Source organism: Podarcis tiliguerta, assembly GCF_965153285.1.
Source record: "Podarcis tiliguerta genome assembly, chromosome: Z".
NCBI lineage: Eukaryota > Metazoa > Chordata > Lepidosauria > Squamata > Lacertidae > Podarcis > Podarcis tiliguerta.
In genome coordinates, this window is record NC_139553.1 from 3,943,496 (window position 1) to 3,960,909 (window position 17,414).

The 17,414-nt window shown below is 46.6% G+C and overlaps 1 protein-coding gene and 1 long non-coding RNA gene across 2 annotated transcripts; one reads left to right on the forward strand and one right to left on the reverse strand.

Annotated features, from left to right (window-relative positions):
• Positions 1 to 1,385: 1,385 nt before the first annotated feature.
• On the reverse strand, positions 1,386 to 4,957 carry LOC310669337. The gene is made up of 2 exons (XR_014507096.1): positions 4,275 to 4,957; positions 1,386 to 1,541 (listed from the first exon to the last, which is right to left on the reverse strand). It is a non-coding gene; the product is annotated as an uncharacterized lncRNA (long non-coding RNA).
• CDK9 (cyclin dependent kinase 9) lies at positions 1,773 to 13,659 on the forward strand. Its single transcript, XM_083423124.1, has 7 exons — positions 1,773 to 2,043; positions 4,965 to 5,046; positions 6,637 to 6,727; positions 8,088 to 8,254; positions 8,417 to 8,588; positions 10,357 to 10,505; positions 12,328 to 13,659. Exons 1-7 carry the CDS (start codon positions 1,853 to 1,855, stop codon positions 12,691 to 12,693), a joined length of 1,218 nt encoding a protein of 405 aa, XP_083279250.1. The 5' UTR covers positions 1,773 to 1,852; the 3' UTR covers positions 12,694 to 13,659.
• Positions 13,660 to 17,414: the final 3,755 nt, after the last annotated feature.

A 17,414-nucleotide genomic window follows, 5' to 3' on the forward strand; every position in this document is an offset into this window, starting at 1 on the left:
ACTTTGAATTGTGCTCGGAAATGTACCGGGAGCCAATGTAGGTCTTTCAAGATTGGTGTTATGTGGCCGCCCCCGGTCACCAGTCTAGCTGCTGCATTCTGGATTAGTCCCCCCCCCCATTCTGGATTAATTGTAGTTTCCGGGTCACCTTCAAAGGTAGCCCCACATAGAGCGCATTGCAGTAGTCCAAGTGGGAGATAAGTAAAGCATGCACCACTCTGGCGAGACAGTCTACAGGCAGGCTGGGTCTCAGCCTGCGTACCAGATGGAGCTGATAAACAGCTGCCCTGGACACAGAATTGACCTGTGCCTCCATGGACAGCTTTGAGTTCAGAATGACTCCCAGGCTGCGCACCTGGTCCTTCAGGGCCACAGTTACCTCAATCAGGACCAGGGAGTCCTCCACACCCGCTTGCTCCCTGTCCCCCAAGAACTGTACTTCTGTCTTGTCAGTGTTATGGTAAAATCTGGGCACGAGGTTGCTCTGCCACCCAGCTCGTCGGACTAAGTCCGCGGGTCCCTGCGGAGGAAAATGAGTTCAGCCGGAGACAGGAGCAAACTGCAGAAGATCCATGTTTATTGCGCAACAGGTTCAAGGTGAGATTGAACCGTGAGAAAGGGGTGACATGAACTTTTGAAACTTCCCTCCATGTCCCAGAATACAGTGCAAAATATATCCCAGTTACATCATGAATACATTAAGAAGAGGTTGGGTTACACAGGATTAACATATGGAGGAGGGAGGGGGGAATATGCAGAGCTGGAGATATGCTCAGATAAGCACATCCTGAGTACCCGTGATGAGAAGACAATGGTCCATGTATGCATAGTCTGCCACCTGGCATTGCCAAGAGGAAAGGCTTGGCAGAGTGATTTGACAGGATTAGGGTCTTGATAGCTTGCTTGAGGGATTATGGAGGACAGGGGAGGTGTCATGGAGTCCTAGAGAAATTGAGCAAATTGGCACGTTGATTTTCTATGAATTTTATAGATTTTAGTCCCTTTTGACATTGACAATTGGAAATAAATGGATATGTTGTAGCGAAGAAGGAGGTAAAGAAGACATGCGCCCCCCCCCTTCCCTATCATCAGGATTCAACCTCAATCCATTACTGCATCACTGTCCAGTACAACTGCTGCCTTCAGAGGCCAATGGCTCAGGGCTCTGGCTTTTGTGTTGCCAGCAGGGACAGCTAACATTGCCCTCCAGGTGTGATTGAACTGCAGTTCCCATCCGTGGTTGGCTACAGTAGGGGGATGACTCACTCATTGCTCCTCCCACGTCTACCTCTGGCCACACCCACTTTTGCCTCTGGCCCTGATCACTACGGATGACAGTTGCCCACAGAGAAATGCAGCGCTCAGGCTAAACAAATAACAAAAACAAAACACAACTCATTTTATTTAGCCCATCAAAATGTCACAAATAGCTTTCGCCGTTCTCAGAAACTCTGGATCAAGGCTGGATGGTAAACAGGTTGGGAGATGGAAATAAGAGTTGCCTGATGGATTGATGAACCTGCCTTTTGAGGGTACAGGACCTGTAAATTATGCAAAGGGGGGGGGGGACCCGAGTTAAAATAGAAGCAGAAATTTACCAGGGTCAGCTCCCCCTATCCCGCCCCATCTCATCTGTTGAACCCCCACCTTTCATGCTAAAAGGCGACTGTTTGGCTCCCTCTTGAGGCCTGCGCGCTGCACTGCAGGTTCCCCGGCGGGGCGGGGCTTTCCCTGGGACCTGCCCCGCCCCGCCCGCTCGCCCGCCTACAAAGCCCGGCGTGCCTCGCGGCAGCGAGTCCCCGTATCCCGGAAGTGGCGTTGGTGGCGGCGGCACGAGTGGAACTGCAAAGAAATGGAGCGGCCGGGCGGAAGCGTTCCCGGAAACGTGCCGCTGCGCCCCTCGGACGGCGGCCGGCGGCAGCCAGAAGAGATCAGGGGCGCCGGCTCCGCCATGGCCAAGCAGTACGACGCGGTGGAGTGTCCCTACTGCGACGAGGTCTCCAAGTACGAGAAGCTAGCCAAGATCGGGCAAGGCACCTTCGGGTGAGGCTCTGCCGGGCGCCCGTCGCCCCCCTGCGGGGAGCCCCCCAACCCGCCCTGCGCCCCCTACCTCCCCAGGGACCCCCCCACCCCCAGCAGGGTCCCCCACGTCCGAAAAAGCTCCCCGGTCCCTGCGCCACGGGCCCCACAGGCTCCCCCACTGCTCCAGCCCCATGGGCTCCTAGCACAGGCTCTCAACAGACGTCCTTCATGCAGGCTTCCCTGGGGGGCCGCCCCCTTTCCTCTCCCCTCGGCTCTCCCATTGCCTCGCGTTCATTCTGGCCTCCCCATACATGGTTGGCTTCCTCTGTTCTTCCTGTTCTAGCCCCACCCCTCCTGATTAGTTGCCTCCCCAAGATGCCCTCCGGTCAAGCTCCCACCGCGGCGGCGCGAGGTGCCCCTTCCTTTCCCCCTTAAGCTCCTTGCTGCCCTCCCCAAAAGTCGTCTTCTTCGCTCGTGCCTCTTAAATAACTCCCCTGCTTCACACACTGAATTGCTTCCACTGCGTCAGCTCCCTTCGCTGATTGCAGACAGCCTTTATTAATTACTGTTATGGTATTATCTGTCCCTTGGAAAAGACCAAGGCATCGTAGGTTGTTCAGATCCACCCCCGTTTTATCACCTTAATAACCCCAGGAAGTAAATTGGCTGGAGAGAAAGTCTTGCCTCTGGAAGCATTTTGCTATGCCTCCACTCTGATTAAGATCATAAAAAGAGGCAGAATGTGGCCTGAGGGGACCCAGGTTCGAATTGCATGAGAGAGGGACAACAACCATCTAATCCAGAGGTTTTCAAACTTTTTGAGTCCACAGCTCCCTTGACCAACTGCATTCTTTCTGCGGCACCCTTGTGGGGCTCAGGAGCCCAGTTATGGCACCCCTTGCCTGCAGAGGTAGCAGCCCCTGAACCCTTTTTTAACACCCTCCCTTGTGGAGTGTTCCCTCAGACTCCTCTCCTTTCCCCTCTCCTTGGGTGTCCTCTGGACAGCTGCTGCTGCTGCCCCTGGCCTCTGAGCTGCCCACACTGCGCCAAAGAAAGGTGCCTCCTCACACTGCCCCATAGGGGTCTGGGAAGAGGATGCCCCCAGCCTTAGTGGCCCAACGGAGACTGGCCAAAGGTGAATGTGAGGCCAGCACCTTACCCTGGGAGGTAGCACCGGGCACTCAGCTCCCAGGCAGGCCTTGCATAAAGCAAGCACAAGAAAGGCCAGCCCAGCACCTACCTGCCTGCCTGGCCTCCCGCTTGTCTGTCCATTTCCAAAAGCAAGGGCTGGTGGACTGGCAGGCTGGGCTTCTTCACCCACTTGCTTGCTTGCTTACTCCGAGGCCACCTCAGCTCCTGGCAACCAGCACCCCCTGGCAAGCCCCAGAGGCACTATTCCCCTGGCGAGCTTGGAGCCAGGGCTGCTACAACAGCTGCACAAGCCTTTGGGAGGCAGAGACGTGAGAGGGCATCAGAGAAAGGAAGGAAGGAAAAAGGGATAGAGGACAGTGTTGCCCATGGCACCCCGACCATCATTAAAAGCACCCCAGGGTGCCATGGCACACTGGTTGAAAACCCCTGATCTAATCCATCTTTGAATCCATTTAAATTAGGTGCCACAGCATTTTCCTAGTGACAAGGAGTTCCAAACCTGAGCTTTCCTCAGGCCAAATACATACATTTGTTCTGGGTGTATTGCAGTTCGCTCTCCCCATTTTAGGCAGAATTTGCTGAGCTTTTAAGTGTAGAAGGCCTTTTCTTTCATTTTTCTCTCTTCTCAGTTACCTATCTCCTATAATTTTGTCTACCAGACTCCTTTCACACTCTGCATCCACCTTATTCCCACCCATACTCAGACTGCCAGTTTTTAAAATCTCCTTTCTCTTATACTTTTCCATTTCACTTGCTCCTAAAGCAGCTTGCCTCTGATATCCCCTTCTTTTCTGTTCCCAGTTTGTTTGTTAAATTAGATATTATTATTAACCTTTCATCTTGCTTTCTAAATTCTTTCAACACTAAATTCTTTACTTTGCATACAAGAAGTTGCTGGTTTTCAGGCCTTTTTCCAAACCAAAAAGCTTCACCACAGCTAGTGGGTGGGACTGGTAAGTGAGGAGATAGGGGAGTGGCTGTACCACTGAGCCCCCCTGAAAGTTCAGCTGTGGGTCCTGGCCTGGCGTCTGAGAAACCCTGTGGAAAACTAGTTATATTTTAGACTAGAAGTGCCAGTTGATGCAATGTTGGGACAGTACCTGCTTGATGGTGGTCTCCTGTTCTTTTGTCCAGTTGCTCTCAAATAATATGTGCCTGCTTGCTTGGATTATTCATGTTGTTTTGTGTCCTTCTGCAAAACCTTCCATGTGCCTGACATAGGATACCATCTTAACACATCTGCCAGTTTCAAGTCTTTCCTTCCTTCCTTTTCTTATCAGCAGGATACTGTAGGATTCAACTTCCCTCCCACATGCACTTTCTTACATCTGGCGCACATACTTTACAAAAAACAGAACAAAACTCGAGCACTTTTTGAACAGTGCCTGTTTGTTCCAAGGGTACCTCATCAAGTGGCAGCTCCACTCTGTGTACATGTGCCCAAAAAGCCATTCGTCGTGTGTATACCTTGGGTGAACAAGACCCAAGACTCTGCCACTTGTGTGGGCTTTTTTATTTTTAGGAGGGTAGCTGCACTTTCCCTGTTTGATTAGATGAGGACTGCACAGGAAGATTAGGAAGGTGCTGCTGGATTAGGCCTGAAGCTAAGCACGTGATAGCACTGTTGTTCGTCTCCCAGCAACTGGTGTTCTGAGAGATGTTGCTCTGGAACCCAGGAGTTCCAGTCAGCATTTATCCAGCAAGAGTTAGTCAGGCGTCTCTGGGGAGTTTGCAGGTGGAAACACCTCCAGGTCCTTGGTGAATCTTAACACTTCCCATTTTCTCTACAGGGAGGTATTCAAAGCAAAACATCGTCAAACAGGCAAAAAAGTTGCATTGAAGAAGGTGTTGATGGAGAATGAAAAAGAGGGGGTAAGTTTGTGCTGTGTTGGGGTGTGTGCGTGTGTAAGGGTGATTATGAGCAAGGGAGGTAAAGTAGCTTTGAGGTGCATCTTTGGAACAGAATGTGGGTGCAAAATTGGGTGCAGCAACCTGGATGAGGGGGAGGTGGGTCCATCTGTTGTAGTGTTGTGTTTCAAAGTGTAGTCAGGCAGATGCTTCCAGGAAGCCCTAATGCAACAAGTCAGCAGTCTTCCTTAGTTATCCTTGCATTTACCATTCAGCAGTATGTTGCCTCTACAAAGACCTTTGGCGACATACAAGAAAGGTGACTGCCTGCCTGGCCTCTGAAAGGGAAAGTTTCGTTGTGGCTCTCAGGACTGATCCCACTTGAGAAACGCACTCTGTATGAATTTGTGGCATCAATTTTTTTAAGGCCATCTAAGCCAATTGCTGTCTCACCATCTTGCAGCAGTGGATTTATTCTGCTGTACAGTGGTACCTCTGGATGCGAACGAGATCCATTCTGGAGCCCCGTTCGCATCCTGAGTAGAACGTAACACGCGTGTGCGTGGGTTGCATTTTGCCACTTCCGCGCATACACGTGACGACATTTTGAGCGTATGCGTGAGCGGCGAAACCCGGAAGTAACGTGTTCCATTACTTCCGGGTCGCCGCGGAGCATAACTTGAAAACGCTCAACCTGAAGCATATTCAACCTGATGTATGACTGTATCATAATTCCTTCTGTTTCTGGTGTTCATACTGTGAGAGGACTTGATGCTTGTGTTGCCCAAATGGCATGTGGAAGAGGGGTGAGTCTTGGCAGGAACCCTAAGGCTTGCAGAAGTAGAAACAATTTTTTTGACCAAAACCCCAAAGAGGAGGCCCCTCAATGGCTGCCAATTAGTTACTGGATAAAATTCAGAGTACTGGCATTGGGGTACAAAGTCCTATACAGCTTTGGACCAGGGTACCTAGAGGATCGCCTTATTCCTTGCATACCCAACTTAAAATTGCAGATGCCATTCTGTAAGGAGGTCCATTCCACACAGTGTCAGAATGGAGTCTTTAGGTTGGTGGCACCTACCCGTTGAGACTTCCTCTTGTTTCATATCAGACAGGAACCTCCTCCGTAATCTTTTTGGAGCCTGCTAAAGACATTCATCTTTCAACAGGCCTTTTAAAATCTTTGTCCCAGTTGGCATCTGTCTTGAATACGAATTGATTTTATTTACATGGTGTTTTTAAAAACTTTTTAATATCATTAATTGTTTTAATATATGCAGTTGATTTTCTATGTATGTGATTGTTTTATTACATTGTTGTACTATAAACTCCTTTGGAAGTCCTCAAGGGAAGAGATTCATAGATAAAAGTAAATAAAACGAGAAGAAACTTTGCCAACCATTGGGTTTTTTTCTGAAAAGAAACAAGCCAGGTTTTCTAGTTTGCATGTCATGCTAAGTCAAAGCTTGTGGTCTGTTGCTCCTGGAAGGGCAGAGCAACATGTTACAAACTATTATATACCGGTGCACCTCTGGTATATAATAAGCTATGGTTTAGCATAGATCTCTAGCATTTATTAAAGTTTTCTAACTGACTGTCCGGGTTATTTTTCAGTTCCCCATCACAGCCCTACGGGAGATCAAAATCCTCCAACTACTCAAGCATGAAAATGTTGTGAATCTCATTGAGATCTGCAGGACCAAAGGTAAGAATTGTGGCTGCAAAAAAAGCGGTTTTTATGATTTGCAAGCTCTTATGAAAGCTGGAGATAATAATCGCAATCCAAGGCATTGAGAAATCACTATCCCGCAACTCATATGATACGATTGATTGATTGATTGATTGGTTAGATTTAGGCATATGCCATCCTTCCACACTAAAAAAAAAAAAAGTGTTCCAAGACTGCTTATATATATGAATGTAAAAACAGCAGCACTATAAAGATATGAATCAAGAGCAGGTCCTGGTGGTTTCTGCATGTGCTGTAGAGGGAAGTGAGGTCAGATAGGGCTCATCAACCTGGCAAGATAGCCCATCCAGAAGAAGGAAAACTCTGAACTAGGGGGTGGAGGGTAGGGGATGTGGGATGTGTGTTTCTCCCCCCACAAATAAATAACAATAATAACAAACAAACTGCCCAGGCTTGCACCCTGGGGAGGACACTTTGGTGTTGCTAATGCAGCGGTTTGGCTTCACCCCTGGAGACACACTCCATTGTCTCTCAAGATGGATGCCAACACCAACAAGTCAATATGGTGCCTTCCAGAGGTTGCCGTGCTCAGTGTCCAAGGTAGCTCTGTGTGTAAATAAATCTGTATAAGTTGCATGTGTTTTGGTCTTGAGTACTGGCATGCCCTAAGGGACATGGGTGGTGCTGTGGGTTAAACCACAGAGCCTCTTGGGCTTGCCGATCAGAAGGTCGGCGGTTTGAATCCCCACGACGGGGTGCGCTCCTGTTGCTCAGTCCCTGCTCATGCCAACCTAGAAATTCAAAAGCACGTCCAAGTGCAAGCAGATAAATAGGTACTGCTCCGGCGGGAAGGTAAACGGTGTTTCCGTGCGCTGCTCTGGTTTGCCAGAAGCGGCTTAGTCATGCTGGCCACATGACCCAGAAGCTGTACGCCGGCTCCCTCGGCCAATAAAGCGAGATGAGCGCCACAGCCCCAGAGTCGTCCGCGACTGGACCTAGTGGTCAGGGGTCCCTTTACCTTTTTTACTGGCATGCCGATCCCTCCCGATTGTTGGTGAGACTGGCAAGAGCTGATGTGCATTGTATTCCCAACAGCTTCTGGGGGCACCACATTGGCTACACCTGCCACCTGTGGGAGGTGGTTCTGTGAGAGAGGGCTGTGCAGAGTGGCAGCATGTGAGGGACAGAAGCAGTTCTCATTTGGGGAGGTGGGAAGGACAGACATTTTGCTTTGCATTTTTGGGTGGATCTGTGAGTACTAAATCTTTTCCTTCTATGTCAGATGGTTTTCGATGCTGTATCCTTGCTCCTTAACGAGCCTTGAGCCTTTGAAGGCAAGACTGTGATTGCAGCTGCTTCCTTTTAATTCCTACAGCCTCCCCGTACAACCGCTGCAAGGGCAGCATCTACCTGGTATTTGACTTCTGCGAGCATGACCTGGCTGGACTCCTCAGCAATGCCCACGTCAAGTTTACACTTTCGGAGATAAAGAAAGTCATGCAAATGCTTCTGAACGGCTTGTACTACATCCACCGTAATAAGGTGAGGGGGGTTCTTCTCTGGTTGAGACTTTCCCCTACTCCTAAGCTTCTTGACCTGAAGGAAGTTGGGAACTGTAGCTTTGGAATTTTCTGCCTGCTTCTCAGGATGCACCTTTTTTATAAATCTTTTTTCTACACCTACCCAATTGTTTTCCTTCTCCAGATCTTGCATCGGGACATGAAAGCAGCCAACGTGCTTATCACCCGCGATGGTGTTCTGAAGCTGGCCGACTTTGGCCTGGCTCGGGCCTTCAGCCTGGCAAAGAACAGCCAGCCCAATCGCTACACTAACAGGGTGGTGACTTTGTGGTATCGTCCTCCGGAGCTGCTTCTGGGTAGGCAATAATTTGGGACGGGGGGAGAATGGCCTGTTTGTGCTTTCCCCTTCAACCTCTTAAAGGAGCTTTTTTGTGTGTGTGTCCAAAAACCGCATTCCCTTGTGGGCAGCCTTCCAGGGGCTGCATTCTAGTGATGGGCAGGGACAGAGGTGGGTGCAGGTAGAGCAACAGATATGATTTTCAGTAGGATACATTCCAGCCACACAGCCATTGGAGGCATTCATATATATATGTATGCATTCCCCATACATACTGGCAAGCAAGAGGCAATATCACATTTCAGTGGCACATTGTAGTTGGGCAAAAGCACTTCAGGGGAGTCCATCACAGCAAGGTCTGTATGGGAATTGACCTGAAGAGAGGGAGCCTGCCCTGGGCAGAGTTCAAAGGGATGGAAAGAGAAAGGGCTGGAGGGTTTGTTACCCCTGAGATCTTACGCATATAATAAAAAGGTATGGCTGTGGTCATGCAGCAGTTTGTTTGGCTGCCAGCGGGTAGCATTGCAGACTACAGCATGACTACGGACCTGCTGGGAGGGAGGAGGGAGCTGGGTTTAATAATAATAATAATAATAATAATTTTTTTTTATTTTATTGTATTTTATTTATACCCCGCCCTCCCCGGCCAGAGCCAGGCTCAGGGCAGCTAACACCAGTAAAATCATAATGGGGGGGGGATACAGGTTAAAGTGCAATTTAAAATGCAGCCTCATTTTAAAAGTAGCCCATAGATCAAAACCATAAGGGGGTGGAAAAACATAAGGGTCAGACTGAGTCCAAACCAAAGGCCAGGAGGATGGGGTTTACAAGTTCCTTTTTGCGTATTCATAGGACATTACGTTTTTAAAAAGATAATCAACTTTACTCCTGCATTTAGCATTGTGTGTGTAAGGCCTGAAAAAAAATATAAGGATGAACATGCCTGTTTGCCGCCTTTCTCCTCAGCATGGAGGTCTTCACAACCACATGAAGCAGTGTAGTGCAGACAAGCACTTACTGTTTCTGGCAGAAGGGATCTAAATTGTGCTCGTTACTACTAGCCTCTTAATTGACTAGTGAAGGATTTGCCTTCTGCATAGGAAGCTGCCTTCTACTGAGAGACCAATGGCCCCACCTAGCCCAGAACTGGCAACACTCACTAGCAGGCATCTCTCTAGGGCTTCAGGCAGGGCTCTGCTACTTGGAGATGCTGCTGGGGGTAGAACCTGGGTCCTTCAACATGCAAAGCAGGTGCCCTACCGCTGAGCTATAGCCTTTGTGCAAAGCAAGTCTGGGAAAGAGGATGTATCACTCCATGCCTTCTCTGCTGGCCTTTTGCATTTCCATGCTTCTTCCCCCTCCTCTTGATCTTCTGCATGGAATTGCTCATCACAAAGGATGATTAGACAATCTGTAAAAAGAGAAGACTGTTATCTTGATTCTTTTAAAATTTGCATTGTAAATTGCTGAGATATTGTAAAGAGATAGCCTACTTGTGCTTTTTGTTTACCTGAGGAATCTATGCCCCGCCTACTAACCAAAGTTCTTGGCGCAGTTTAACAACCGTATTTAAAATGCAATACAATAGACAGTTTTCTAGGGCTTTAAAGATCCACACCATGCGTTGTTAATCCTACTTAGAGTAGACCCACTGGCTAACATGGGCACCTTAATTGCAACCCTAGGATTTCCAGTTGAGACTGGAAGCAAATTGCTAATGTGTTTTTGAAGCCGTGTTGTCCAGCAAGCCTGGTTTCTTTGATATTAATTAGTTTCCTTGTGTTTAGGGGAACGAGATTATGGACCACCCATTGATCTCTGGGGCGCAGGATGCATAATGGCAGAGATGTGGACCCGAAGCCCCATCATGCAGGGAAACACAGAACAGCACCAGCTCACTCTCATCAGCCAGCTTTGTGGATGCATCACCCCGGAGGTATGTTCCCTAATCTTTCAGGTTAGAAAATGAGCCCCCGCCCCAGCCTGTGATGAAATCCTGCCCATCCATGATAGGATATTGCTTCCCACATGCTTGAGCAAGAGCTGGATTTAGTAGGTATGGCATTTGAATCTCTGGATCATATTTAAACTGCTGGCATGATCTTTGCTGTTTTTAGAAACATGGGAAGTGGCCTTATTTAGGGTCAGAGAATTGGTTCATCTACTTCACTGCACTGAGTCTCTCCAGCTGGTTATGCCCCTGTTGAGAAATGCTGGGGGGGGGGGGGGAGTGAGCATGGTGCCTTTTCCATGCAAAGCACAGCAGAGGCCCTCACATACTTCCCACACTTTGATTATTTTAATTCTGAGATTAATACACTCTTTCCGTTTTTTAAAAAAGTTTCCTAGCCTAGGATAATTCATAGCATTTAAGGCTGCCTTTCCTGCAAGAAGCTCCACCAAGGAAAGTGGAACTTACCTCTGAGAAAACCATGTTCACATTCTGTTACGGGATAAAACACTTTGCTGTACAGCACAGCAAAACAACATCCAAGCTAATTATGCTTTGTGTACAGTTTTTAAAATTAAATCCGAAGGAGGGTAAAATATAGAGGCCTAGGGAAGCGATACAGCATATCATGTGAACTTCTCTGGAGTGATCATGGTTAAGGTTTCATGACTGAGGGCCTCTTCTTGTGCTTTGCCATCTGCCTCCCCTTTGCTGCTGGGGCATTTGGAAGAGGGTCTGCAAAGGAGGTTTTAACTTCACAGGCAAGCTAATAATGGGGACGGGTCATCCTTGGGGACCAGGCATGTGATGTAGGCATCACCTCCTTGAATTGTGCTCAAAAGCTTGCCTTGTGACCAGTGGAGCTGTTCAAGCTAGGAGTGGCCAATGAGGTACCCTCCAGATGTGATGGACCTCCAGCTGTTATCAACCACAGCTGGTGATAAGGAATGGTGGTAATTATAGTCCTGGAGGGGGGCAGCATCCTCAACACCCTGGGTTTTGGCACTAGCAAGGTGTGATTCCCATTTCCCTTTAGCAGTCCAGCAGTTTCTGAACAGACTTCAAGGGAAGCCCCATGAATTGCTAGGACAGTAATCTTAAGTGATCACTTTCAGTGTTTCTGTTAGTTTCTTTACAACTAATGTAGAATAGAATAGAATAGAAATTTATTTGTCATTGTCCGTATATACACAGTATACACAACAACGAAAATCAAACACCCACCCAAAGACCGGCTTCACATACACATTTGCACGTACCTCCAACACTCTCATCCCATTCAGACATACATAATCCAGAATATAACATGACCTATTCAGCAATGATAAAAATAAAAATAAAACACAAATCACTAGAAACCGGTCTCCGGAGTGCCGAGCCGCTGCAAGTGCTTGCGCCGCCATCTTAGCACTAAGCTGAAGTCACTTTGTGGTACAAACTCACAGCTTGTGTTGGGGCCACATTGGGGGGGATTGTGTATAAAGCTGAAATCATGTATAGTCTGAACAACTGCCGTGCAACCATCCCTACTTTTTTGAAGACGGTGCATTTAGCGGGCCTTGTCCCCGATGCAAGGTGGAGAGCTTAGTGGCTGTTTCTGCATCAGAAAAACCTGGCACAGAGAAAGCTCTCTGCCTTGCATCCAATTTGGTGGCCATTTCTGCATCATGTGGGAACAAACCATAGTTTGGTTGTTCGAAGCAGTGCTTCCTTTTGCCTGGCCTGATGGGGATTTTTGACACTTGGAAACTGAAATGGTTATCAGTCTCCCTCCTCTGGATTTAATGCTTGTCCGGTTACTCCTTAGGTGTGGCCAAACATGGATAAGTACGAGCTGTATGAGAAGCTGGACCTGCCGAAAGGGCAGAAGCGCAAGGTGAAGGAGCGGCTCAAGGCGTACGTCAAAGACCCATATGCTCTGGATCTCATAGACAAGCTGCTGGTCCTGGATCCTGCCCAAAGGATAGATAGCGATGACGCCCTGAATCACGACTTCTTCTGGTCTGACCCTATGCCCTCTGATCTCAAGAACATGCTCTCCACCCATAACCAATCCATGTTTGAGTACCTGGCTCCTCCCAGGAGGAGGGGTGGACATATGCCACAGCAGCCTGCCAATCAGGGCAGGAATCCAGTGGCGACGAATCAGACAGAGTTCGACAGAGTGTTCTGATGGCTGTGGACCAAGAACAAGAATGGAGTACTGGTTTCCAATGGAATAACGAAAATGATTTGTTTCAGCTGGTTTTTTTTTTTTACTGTTGCAAAGCAAAACAAAACGAACAAAACAAAAACTGGTAGGAAGAGAACAAGACAGCTGCAGGTCTGTGTTTTAAGAGCTACAGGGCTAGATTAAACACTGGAAAGGTGTGTAGAGTTCTGCCTAGCTGGGCTATCACAGACTGAATTGCAGCTTTTCTGTGCTTGTTGATTTCTAAAGTACTGAAACAATCTCGATGAACTTTTTTTTTTTTTTTTAATTCATTGGTTCTATGAATTTGCACTGCTAGGAAAGTGTGTATCTGGTGTGCAAGAGGATGGAGCAGACTGGGTAGGGTCTTGTGTCCGAGAACGGCTGCTGACTTTGAATCATACCGTGGGGCCTGCCCACTTCTGCCACACACGTGTTGTGGCAGTGGGTTGGCTAGGGTGGCCAGGAAGGAAGCTGCAGATATCCCAGGCTTTGGTAACAGAGGTAGCCTTCCCATGGTGGCAGAGAAGAACGTGGACCCATCCTTGAGCCACTGTAGGATGGCCATCTAACCATTGTTTCTTAAATAGGGGTCTCCAGCTGTTGGACTACAAGTCCCATCATGCCTGGCCACTGGTCCTGCTATGGATGATGGGAGTCGTAGTCTAACAGGTGGTGAAGCAAGTTTGAGAAACGCTGAATTCTGATCTTTTTGCTGCACCACTACGTAGGTCTGCCACGGATTTTGTAGGCTTCAGACTTTTTTTTATTATTATTTAAAAATCCCAACAGCAGGCAGTAAATGCTTACTTACTTGGACCTAACAAGGCAAGAGGTCTGATGACTTTCCACCCTGGGTATGGGTGGGATACTTATCTGTATTATACTTTTATCATGTTCTGGTCTTTTTTTCTAAATAGCTCAACTGTAATAAAATGTATTTGCATATATATCTGGTACTGTGTAAGAGCTGCTTTATTTTCTAGATTGCAGAGTTAGCCAGCGGTGTGGTAGTTAAAAGTCTCAGATTAAGTGTGGAGAGAGTGGAGTGCAAATTCTCCCTTTTGAACCTGTCTGTCTGTCTCATATGTCTGCACACATACACACACAATCTCCTGGCTTACTTCACTTCCAGGGTGGATGTGAAGATAAAATGAAACAACTATGTATGTCATCTTGAACTCCTCTGAGGGAATGTGGGATAAAAGAAATCACTAATAAATAAATACCATTCTGATCAGGAGGTTTGGCACGAAGAGGGCTGGTTGTCTTATCTTCTCCTCTTGGAAGTTACAACTGCGATCGTTCTGTCTAGTGGAACACCCAAGGAAGAGGGCATATTGGGGCTGGAAGGGGGCCTGCAACCTCCCCTCTGTATCACATCCAACCACCTGCCCGCCCTCAGATGATGGCTTTCAGACAGTCAGATCCTACCTCCACACAGCTCTAAGGGAATTACAACTAGAATAATTTAAAAGGAGGAGTTAACCCACATTAACAGTATCGTTATATTGCTAGACTTTATTTGGTATTGTAAAATGTGTATGAACTCTCCCAAAAAATAATTCTTTGGCCTGAAATTAGTTTAAAGGGGCATGAATTTCTGCCTTTGTTTCTGCCTTTGGTTTTTGGGTGGATACTACCAGATTATACTGCTGCACTAAAATATACTGGGAATCTGGTTTTATTCTATGTGGCGACAAACGCCTCCTCACTAGTGAACCCAGCCAGATGGGAGGGGTATAAATAATAAAGTTGTTGTTAATCTATATAAAAATGAACCACCATCGGCAGACAAATGCTTCTCATTTGCTTATTTTCTCTGTGGCTTGTACTTCTCTCTGAAATGTCAAATCATAGATTGGATGAGAACATGAAACTAGCTACCAGGGTAGTTTCTTACGCAGCTCTGACAGAATAGTGCCTCAACATTTTACTCAAATCCCTGCTGCTGTTACTTCCAGAGATGGGGGAAAAAGGCAGCTGGGAATTGTGGCCACTAGATGGTCTAAATGGACTTTGCGTGGTAGGGTTAAAATGTGCGTAAACCAGCCAAAGTCAATTGGAAGTTTAAGGGTTTCAAATACGTTTGCTTTGCAAGGTTGAGCAGGGTGGAGAAAAATGTGGAACAGTGCTCACCTTGTGCAGGAGAGGAAGACTGTCTTGGTATGTCAGAACACAGCAGTAGAGAAGTGCAGTGTAGTGGTTAGAGCAGACTTCCTCAACCTCAGCCCTCCAGATGTTTTTGGCCTACAACTCCCATGATCCCTAGCTAGCAGGACCAGTGGTCAGGGATGATGGGAACTGTAGTCTCAAAACATCTGGAGGGCCGAGTTTGAGGAAGCCTGGGTTAGAGTGTTGGACAGGGACCAGGGTTCCAATCCCTGTTGACCAATCACTCACTCTCAGCCTAAGCTTTCTCATAGGGTTGTTGTGAGGATAAAATGGGGAGCAGGAAATCTATGCTGCTTGAAAGAAAAGTGGTACACAAATGTAATTAATCAGTGTTTTTTTTCTGGGGGGATGCAGGGGTATACATACCCCTAAATATTTTGTGAATCTAACGGGAGAAGGAACTTTTTTAAAAAAGTTTCTTCGCTAGCACAGTGAATTGTCAGTTCCTTTCCTAATCCCAATGGCAGCTTCATTTCCTGTCACGGTGTTTCCTGAGTCTCGGATGGAAGCGAGCGTTTAATGTGTGAAGTAGGAGTTGGAATCCAGCATGGTGATTGGTTAGTTTCGTTGTTACCACATCCGATGGCAGCTTCATTTCCTTTCCAGGTGATTTTCTTGAGTCAAAGTGAGAGTACCCCTAAACATTTTTTAAAGAAAAAAAAGCACTGTAATTAATAAAATAAATAGATCAGGAACATGCCTGTTTACTGATGAGTACTGACTCAGTCATGCTCACTTCTTGGCCATTCAATGTGAGGGATTCAGATATGCCTTAAAAAATTTCAATGGCCATATATGCTCTTATATTAAATGCTTGCTTGAAGCTTTCTATTTTTATTAGGTATTCTGTGGTTTTATATCTTGATTTTATTTTGTGAACCACCCTGAGACCCCTGCGTATAGGGTGGTATATAAATTCAATAAATAAATATAACAACAACAACAAATTTTGAAATATATCTCAACCATTGAGTTCCAAAGGTTTTATGTCTGGGTCATATTGGTTAACAGTTTCCTGTAAGATGAAAAAGGGAAGTTGAACTAGACACTGAAACAGCTTGTGGTTTTTAACTACAGCGTTTTGAAGTCAGAAATAAAGGGTCCTCTCTCTCTCTCTCTCTCTCTCTCTCACACACACACACACACACACACACACACACAAAATCTTAGTGGGTACTGTGAATTTCACAGTAGATTCCTGCAGTTGTGATAGGAATTTTATGGTCTTAGATATATGGTAATGTTCATAAGTGTACCAACCAAGCACATACATAGATCATCACAGGAAGACCAACCTGGAACCATTTTGATTCCTAAACTGACCAAATGTTTTCTCTACAAGGTCAAAGTGGGAAACCTCCCCATTGTCTCTTTTCTCACAAATCCTGTCTTAAGGGCACATTTAAGATATGAATAGGGTGTGAGCCTGTGACCTGGCCCAGGAACTAAGTATTTATCATTACAAAAGAATGGCCAGGCTCCCCAGGCAATCCAATCAAGTAACCTGCCAGACAGGAGATAAACAACAATACAGTGGTGCCCCGCAAGACGAATGCCTCGCAAGACGGAAAACCCGCAAGACGAAAGGGTCTTCCATTTGCAGAGGCGCTTCGCAAGACGAATTTCCCTATGGGCTTGCTTTGCAAGACGAAAATTGATGAAAATTCTTGCGATTTTTTTCCGCTCCAAAACCCCTTTTTCTGAAACGCTAAGCTGCTAAAAGCATTTTAGCAGCAAAACCGCTAATCCCTTAAGCGTTAAAAAGCCGTTTTTAGCCTTTAAACTGTCAATAGCGCTAATAGCGCTAATCCGCTAATGGGCTTGCTTCGCAAGACGAAAAAACCGCAAGACGAAAAGACTCGCGGAACGGATTCTTTTCGTCTTGCGAGACACCACTGTATTCTCTGGTTGGCCTCTGTTATTTTCTCCTACCAATAGGGAACCTATTGTAAGGACTCTATATGGATACCCCATAAGGGAAAAGAGCAATTTTTGTTTACAACAGTGTTTGTGCTAGTGGGGAAACTTGGTTCCTGTGACCATGACTATCCAATCTGAGCATCACATTCATTCATCATTTATAAACTGCTTAATATTTTTTTAAAAATCTATTTAAGTGGTATACAGCTAAAAACAACAACATCTATGGTTCTATAACTATGACAAAAAACAAAAACAAAACCAGTAAGATAGCAATATACACACACACACATATGAGAGAAAAACTAAAAAATGAAAGCATATGAAAGTGATTAAAATAAAAGTTGAGGGGAGTCAAACCTGTAAAACAGGGTCCAAGCCTGAACAAAAAGGTTAAGTTTTCTCAATAAATCTGAAGGGCATGATGGCTGCTGCTTCATATACAGCAGAAGGTGATTGCTTTCCATAGCTCAGGGGAAACAGCAGAAAAATGCCTGTTTCCCAGGTCAATGCTCTATGATATTTTGCAGCGCCAGAAGTAAAATTTCCCAGGAGGATCAAAGTGAACTTACAGGTCTATACAGAGGGAGATGGTCTTTCTGGTAACC

What these genes read in the sequence shown, in the direction of transcription:
- CDK9 (XM_083423124.1), top strand. Translation starts at nt 1,853, where the DNA reads ATGGAGCGGCCGGGCGGAAGCGTTCCCGGAAACGTGCCGCTGCGCCCC. An exon ending in ATCGGGCAAGGCACCTTCGG is followed by an intron (nt 2,044 to 4,964) that starts GTGAGGCTCTGC and finishes TTTTCTCTACAG; the next exon opens with GGAGGTATTCAAAGCAAAAC. An exon ending in TGAGATCTGCAGGACCAAAG is followed by an intron (nt 6,728 to 8,087) that starts GTAAGAATTGTG and finishes TAATTCCTACAG; the next exon opens with CCTCCCCGTACAACCGCTGC.